The sequence below is a fragment of the Ascidiella aspersa genome, chromosome 8 (assembly GCF_963924565.1).
Source record: "Ascidiella aspersa chromosome 8, kaAscAspe10.2, whole genome shotgun sequence".
Taxonomy (NCBI): Eukaryota; Metazoa; Chordata; class Ascidiacea; order Phlebobranchia; family Ascidiidae; genus Ascidiella; species Ascidiella aspersa.
Genome location: NC_139454.1, coordinates 10,683,172 through 10,691,227, shown reverse-complemented (window position 1 = coordinate 10,691,227; position 8,056 = coordinate 10,683,172). Strand labels below are relative to the sequence as shown.

The 8,056-nt window shown below is 39.1% G+C and overlaps 1 protein-coding gene across 1 annotated transcript; it reads right to left on the bottom strand.

The window, feature by feature from the left end:
* Positions 1 to 71: 71 nt before the first annotated feature.
* Positions 72 to 3,190, bottom strand: LOC146136058 (QRFP-like peptide receptor). The gene is made up of 3 exons (XM_083396143.1): positions 2,788 to 3,190; positions 1,563 to 1,717; positions 72 to 908 (listed from the first exon to the last, which is right to left on the bottom strand). Exons 1-3 carry the CDS (start codon positions 3,188 to 3,190, stop codon positions 72 to 74), a joined length of 1,395 nt encoding a protein of 464 aa, XP_083252269.1.
* Between the last annotated feature and the right edge of the window lie 4,866 nt (positions 3,191 to 8,056).

Genomic DNA, 8,056 nt, shown 5'->3' with positions numbered 1-8,056 from the left:
GAATACTATTTAGGCGACATACCAAGTTGATATTCTCGCGAGGCACTCGATAAACCACCCACAACGTCAATTCAGGCCGAAACCTCAGAAAGCGTGATGCCTGGAAGCTGAAGACCGTTTAGCGTTTCATCGGCGGCAGTTCCATTTTTTGTCGTCGCCGATCGTGGACGCAGGGGCATCGCGTTCGCCGCGTTTTGATTAAAACTGGAAGGCGCCGAGCGCTGGATAACTGTAGGGTTGCTGATGGTCGCCATTTCTTCGCCCCCAGAGCGCCTTGGGCTTCGCGGCGTCACGGAAGAACTTGTAGGCCTACATTTAGCGCAGAAAAGTTTAGCGAAAAGCAGGCGAACGGCCCTCGTCTTTAGGAGAAAGGTTTCGCGAATGCGCTCGTGCAAAGCTGCATAGAGGAGCGGGTTGAGCGCCACATTCGCGTGACCGAGCCACTGCAGATAGGAAATCACTTCAGGGTTACACAGGCCTTCTCGGCAAGCCTTCAAGCATTGCAGGATGAAAAAGGGACCCCAGAACACGGCGAACGAAACCACGAGCAAAACAAACAGCAACATCAGCCGGCGTTTTCTGCGGGAACGCGCCGCCGCCCTGGCAGGAAGAAAGTTACCGACAGGCCGCCGAATCGAGAGCATGTACCCGATTCTGGCGTACATGAGTACTAACACCACGAGCGGTATGACATAGAGCACTATGAGTATTGCAATTGAGTAGGAGAAAGCCTGGTCGTCGCTCCAGGTTTCAATACAGCCTCTCACCACCGTGCTGACAGCAATGCCGGGCTGGATAAGCGAGAGTGTCCCATTGTCCGACTGGTAGCCACCGCTGTCTTGCTCTGCCAACCAAGGGAAAGTGCCGTTGGCAATTACCACGTCTTCGAGCACGATTAATTGGGGGATCTGCGAAAGAAAAACAGGATAGGAAGAAAAAAAATTATATATTATTCTATGTGTTGGTTGGCGTACTTGTTCTAGGCTAGGTGATGGTAAATGACATAATTTTATGTTCGCCAGATTGGGTTTGGCACAAAAAATTATAATATCAGTGAAATCATAGCTTGTTAACATTCTTTTCGTTGCGATTCACTTTTACTATCCTTTTTACCTTTGTACACCTTTTACTTTAATTTGAAATTTCAATCAACAGTTCTCCAGCATTGAACAACTTTTTGATATGGCTATATTTGATAGTTAAGTATCTGTAAGTTATTGTTTGTTTGCACATCTAAAACCATCTTTTTAGGCAGATTTACCGTTAACTTTCTATTTTAACGAATTACCAGAAAGTGTACACATGTGCATTTTAAAAAGTTAGCGTTAATGTTTTAGTTTTCCACGTTCTTGTTTTTTGTTGAATTAAAATGTGTAATTGTTTCTTCATTCTGGATGAACTCTTGCCAAAAGTGCCGAGGTCCGTAAGTATTGAGGTATTACTGCAGGTATTCGTTTGACGTGCAAAGATTTTTTTCTGGAAATTTCCTCATTGGCAATACTGTTAATACAGCGCTTTTGGTCACCTCTAATAATAAACGATAGCCGCAACGTCAAACTTACTTGAAAGCAGAAAGAGAGAATCCACATAACGGCGATACAAACGGCCACTCTGAAATTGGAGCTAAGAAATCGATCGAGGGTAGGGAAAACAATCGCTTGGTGGCGCTCGATCGACATAAGGACGAGGACGTAAATGCTGCTCATTACCGCTGTACCTAGATTAAAAAGTTTTAAGTGTCGAGATGTTATTTTGCGAAAAAATATTCTTAGCAGAACTACGTGACAATTTTATGTTTGATTTTTCAAAACGAGGAAAACAACAGGCAAAGCAGTAAGCACTATGTTCGTTTGGTTGTTAGCCAAATAATCGTTCTATTTTTCAATTAGTTTTTATTTTCGCTCTGAATTGGCGCAATTATTACTTTATTTAATATTTGCAAATGGTCATATTTGCCTAATTCTAAATAGGGTAATCATGTGGCACTACTTAAAGACAAATTGCTTTGAATTCTCGACAAGATTTCGTACAACCGTGCTTCATCCGTTTTTTTCTACTTGGACCTGATCAATCACGGTTGTGCGAAAGCTTGTCGAGAATTTAAAACAATTTGTCTTAATATAGTGCCACTTGATTACCCTGCATTAAATAAAATTTCGAACCATTGGAAATGTTCGACTGGTATTTTACTTAGAACGTCATTAGATTAAATGCAAATGCGGCCCAGGATAATTGGATTGATTTGCTGTAACTTTTCACGAAAAACAATAAAATCCACTTGCTTGTTTGGGCATTCAGTTATCTTAATAAAGCCGTTTCGTAGCTATTTCTTTCTATTTTTATTTTAAAAATTTGCGACACAAGTAAATTAAAATCTCTAAGAAAAGGCTAACAAAAATCAGTACGCCTAACAAAGTTTCTCTTCAAATATGTGACCACACATCAGCGTTGGATCAATTGTAATTTGTAATTGATGTAATTAATTACAGGTTTTAATGTAATTGTAATGTAATTGAGCCATTTTCATTCTGCGTAATTCTAATTGTGATTTGATAAATTTTGGCTCAATACATTGATATTAAGAAAATTGAAGTTTCAGTGCCGAAAATTGTAGTTGATGTAATTAATTACAGTTTTTAATGTAATTGAAACATTTAAGAAAGTAAATGTAAACCACACATAAACCCTCTTGGGAGAGCTCTCCAGAATCAGAAGGTTTATCAAGCTTTACCGTTAGCAAGCAAATGTATTAAACCCAGGTATAGTGCTCGAAATGCAACAACTCACCCTGGATGGGCGGCAGGGCTCGACAAGGCATTTTGCCCAGCACGTAATCGTACGAGATGTTGTGATGAAGGGTCCACGGCATACAGGTCGCCGCAATCCAATCGCTCACTGCCAGCGATAGCAAGAGAAAGTTCATGCTCTTTCGAAGTTTGGCAGTGCTTAGGATGAGCCACATCACGGTCAGATTGCCGAAGAATCCAATTGGAAGAATGATGCAGTAAAGGGCGATCAGAGTGTAGACGTAAGTATCGGAAAGATAGCTGAAAACGGCGTCCTGGCAATTTCCCAGATGTTCCAGAATCAGGTCTTCCGCCTCTGTTTCGCTGCTGTTGACTGAACTTGCGATAAAGCCCGGCAGCCAAGGGGCGATTACCCAGTCGCAGTTGGGTTGGTTTATTGCCATTGCCCTTTTTGACAAAAAATGGGAGCTTCAAAGAGGTAATACGGTTCGTGAAAATCAGGATTGTCGACACAAAACGAAATGATGTTGAAAAAAGTTGAAAATAAATAATGAGTTTTTCGAAACGTTCAAAATGCTGCTTATGGGCTTTGATACTTCTTACTATATGCCTGTTAATTACGAAAGTGCATTTTAGTAGCATTATAAATAATATTCCGGTGCCTAAAGATGACATATTCTGCATTAAACTCGAGACTACATTTTGCTTACTTTTGGGTTTAACGCTAAAGCTATTAATTACCTTTGTATGCTGCAAAGCCCTAGAATAGAACTACAGATATATTGGCAATTCTGTACCTTACAGCGATTAGATGACACAAAGATACGTAAATAAAACATATTTGTTTGAGTTTTACGTATTTCACTCTACATTCCTCAGTATTACAGAAATATAGCATATAAACGCTTGTATAAATTTAAGGCTTAAACTCCAATGTTGCTGTAATTTGTACTCTGTCAATTCCACGATTTTTACAACGGTCTGCTAGCTTACTTATATACTTGGTTAAAAGTAAAACACCAGCATGCTGTTCGGAAAAGTAGACTTTTGACTTGGTGATGATTTTGGTGAGGGATACGTATTATACAACACAGTAATAATTCACACAAATCTCGTTATAAGCCTGAATAAATATGACAAGACATATGTCGCAAGAATTGTTAAAACGATTAAACAGGCTAAACATGGGTTCTCGAATCGCTTTCCGCGAGTGCTGTACTAATGATTGTCCATACGTTTACGTTTCCTTGTTTAAACCTGAGATCACTGAATAATGCCAAATAAACAACATCCACCTTTTTCATCGTGACGCCGCTTTACCTTAAAACGCACCCACCTCCTATACTCATTTGATCGGACGATATTATTAAGCACCTTTTAGTTGCGGCAGCGAGACGGCGAGATATTTGCGCAGCGTTATTGCCAAATGTTTGCCAGAGGACGTTCTGGTAAAAGTCTGTCCGTTTCGTAATTTCTGGTGCATTTCCGGACACAGTACCTTCGTGTTTATACGAAACTGTGACTCAAATAAAGCGCACACTAGAAAGTTTACTTAATGACTTAAAGTGCTTCTATTCTGTGTGCAATAAAAACGAGACTGTCTGGTCTGAAATAAACACATTTCTTAGTAGAAAACAAGCGAAGGTTAGTTTGTTTGAGAACTGTCACAATTACACAATTTATGTTTTAACAATACCTCGCTGCTGACGCTTTAGCCTGTTTATGGTCTTGCACGTTTCTACGCTTGTGCTTCGTTTGAATAGGACGTTAGCAGACAGATGGAAAGACAATAAATTGGCTACCTTAAATCAACATATCGTTACGCGGCGACACAAACGAAAGATTCCAGCAAAAAAACGTACAAATTCGCAATTTAACATTAGACAGGGGGCACAATTGTTGCTTTATGAAATAAACGGAACATCTTTCAAATGACCTTAGCTACAACTTAGTCGACAAACAATTTAAACACCGCGTTTTCAAGAAATTATGCGTTACTCTGTTCTATGCAGAGCCGAGTTTCTGGACAAATTCCTTATGCTTAGTTACTTTTCATTCAGATAATTTAGATTTGTTTTATTATCTTTCATACACCTTCAGCAGAAAATAGGTGGTTAATATGACCTTGAACTAAATCACAGCGCTTCTACGAGCCCGACATTGGACACGTAATATCTTCTGTTACCAGCACTGAAACTAAATTTCTGACTTAGATCAAGACTCGTGCGGCTGATACAGCCAAAGTAAGCGATTCTATAGTTTCTATACAGCTTTGTTTTATAGCTTTCGCAAACAACCGCTAGCTGCGTCAGGTGATTGTAACGCACATATCAACAAGCGAGCAAGTGTTTCACTGCCTTTCCACCCGAATGGGACCATACTTACGACATTTCGAAAAATAATGTATGTCTAGTTAACAAATGTACGGAACTATTTAAAATGTGTGACACTCCAAAGGCTCTTTACAATAAAATTAGGCAGTATGCATCGGTTGCTCCGGAAGAGCAACAAAAAAGTTAGGAGCGGGACTTGGGCCTTTCTCCAAATACAACTCCTTGGCAAAAACTGTATGATAATGTCTATAATTAATCAATTGAAACCAAGCTATACGCTCGTTTCTAATCAAACTTAACCTACGTGCGATAGTAACAAACGAAGCATTACACTCCTTTGGGAAAACTGGCACCGACCGATGTGTTTTCTGTCGAAATCCCCCTGAAACTATTTCGCACATATTTTATAATTTTCTTCATACTAAAAGCTATTGGGAAGAAATAACATCTTGGATTTCTTAAAAACTTTCAATTTCCTTGGAAAACGACCCTGTACCTCTCCTGTTAAAACTGGTGTTGACAATGATTTGTTGAATTGCTTACTGATATGTGCGCGCTTCGTTATATACCGTGGTAAGTATTCGAATATATTACCGACGATTTCTATGTTTGTTTTTATGATCAAGTCTGTAAAACACTCTGGGTTTATCTGTGCTATTCAGAAAATCGCGCATTTCATAGAGTTAAGTGGGCTGGCCTTTAGCCCAACCTGTCGCTTCTTGATGGGTGCTATTTTTTATTCTCGTCCGTCTTTCTATTTTGTTGTTTCATTGTAATAATAATAATAAAGTATAGAGTTTCTCGGTATTTCAGCCTGCAGAAATACTAATTTTAAAACTAACAATCCAGACAGAATTACGTCCACTAGCCTGCTCGCATTTTTAAGTCCAAAAATCAACACGTTCTCGAAAACACGTTACACAAATTGGTAACGTGTTTTACATACCACCATTTAACTACACAACTATAGACGGTATTTGCCTAACTAAAGAAGTGTAATGCATAAGACTAAGTTCGTAGCCAAACACTGTTTCGCCACAGAATCAATTAAAAATTAAGAAAACTTTAAAGTGTAAGGAAAGTAACTTTAACTGGTTTCAAATGTCAGACATTAAGCATAGGGCAAAAGCTTAAAATTGCATAAAAAGTACAGCAGCGATAGGTCGATTTTCTAACAATCTATAACTTAATTGTTAGATAAGCTTTTCAACCTAAGGTGTCACTATTTTTCACTTTATCTAAGGAAAAGTAAAAACAAGTGTCTTTTAAACTGATTTGTGTCATTTAGGGTTTATATATCATTTGTCTCGGCGAAACCGCCATTTTGAATTTTCAAATTGTGATTAAATTCAAAGTAAGAGTAACATCATTTGGCGCACAGAATAAAGGCGATAAAATTTAGCCAGTCTCACATTTTCGCAAATACATTTTTTGTCAATACGCACGATATAGATCGGACGCAAAGACATGCGATACGTAGCAAAGCTGGTGGAGGCCTGACGTAAACATAGGCTGAGTGTATGGCTGCGTTCTGTGCAATATTGTGCTAAAAACGCAAATCATAACTTAGCGTTATTCGCATGATTTTTTAATGCGTTGTATAAAATTTAAATGTAAACCTCTCGTAAGTGCCTCCGTGGAGAATGATAGCATAGTTGTGCGAAATGTTGAAATTCAATTTTTCACACTGCCTTGATTCTACGCGTTTGGGTTTTATTTTAACGAGTTCAATCATAGATTTATTGCGTACTTTGTTTTAATATTTCGTTGGTCGTAATACCATGGCGTTATGGAAATACTCCTGTAGCTATATGAATGAAAGACACATACACACATATGTGTTTATAATAATAACTGTGATCTAGCCCCTCGGAAGCTGCTTTATAACCAACGATTACGGCTTCCGTATCAATAGTACACCAAAAACCCATCGCAGACTAGCCGAATCTGTCGATCTATGATGGAAGCAGAGCAAGCCAGAAAAACAACTGGCCTGCAGTGAGGTTCGCACTCACAACCTCCGATCAAGCCGGGACCGTCGCTCTACCAACTGAGCTATGCAGGTTCAGAGAGGAGCGAGTCGAGAAACAACCATACGCCAATAATTGCACATTCTGTTAGTAAAAGCAACTTCACATTGGGGGATCATCAGTCCGTATCAATCAATGAAAGACACACACACATATGTGTTTATAATAACAACCGTGATCTAGCCCCTCGGAAGCTGCTTTATGACCAACGATTACGGCGTCCTGTAGCTATAGTGTTGCTTTATAAGCACCCTTGGACAGGATGAAAACGGTTGGGACCCCTGCTATAGGGTAACTCTCTCCATAATGCATTTTCTTCTATGTTAATCCAACCTAGGTAATGTATTTTTGGTGCTATTCGGGAAATTATTTAATGCCTTTGTCATAGCCATTGTATGGTAACTCACAATACCTCCGTCCTTCATAGTCTATATATCAGGGTTGGATAACCTTTTCCGAGTCGCGGGCCAAACAAACTCAGCCAGATCTGGCGGGGCGAAGAAATTTCCACTAACAGTTTTGTCATAAAAACGTGTGGATTTTTCGAATTTTATTATAATAACTCTCATCAGGGGGAGTGTCCCTGTTTTTTTTTTATGCAAATGCAACAATCGAAGTTTTAACTACCATTCACATTTTAATTAACAAATATAGTTCAAAAGAGTCAATCTGAGGCAATTAAAAAAAATATGTTTTGTAAGCTGGGCGCGGTTTGCTTTGAAATTAGATTAAACACGGAGGCCCCTGCAAAGGAAAAAATGACTTATAAACGAATGATTGTTGCTAGACTAGATACTTGAACACACAATCTATAGAGGCAGCGGGTGAGTTTATGGCGTGAATAGCGCACACAGAAAAAAGGCATGACAACAACAAAAGCTTAAACAAAACCAACGAGGAACAAAAATTCGAGAACTGACGATGCAGTACAAAACAGAACAACAAC

What these genes read in the sequence shown, in the direction of transcription:
- LOC146136058 (XM_083396143.1), bottom strand. Translation starts at nt 3,190, where the DNA reads ATGGCAATAAACCAACCCAACTGCGACTGGGTAATCGCCCCTTGGCTG. An exon ending in AGCCCTGCCGCCCATCCAGG is followed by an intron (nt 1,718 to 2,787) that starts GTGAGTTGTTGC and finishes TTTTTAATCTAG; the next exon opens with GTACAGCGGTAATGAGCAGC. An exon ending in TTCTCTCTTTCTGCTTTCAA is followed by an intron (nt 909 to 1,562) that starts GTAAGTTTGACG and finishes TTTCTTTCGCAG; the next exon opens with ATCCCCCAATTAATCGTGCT.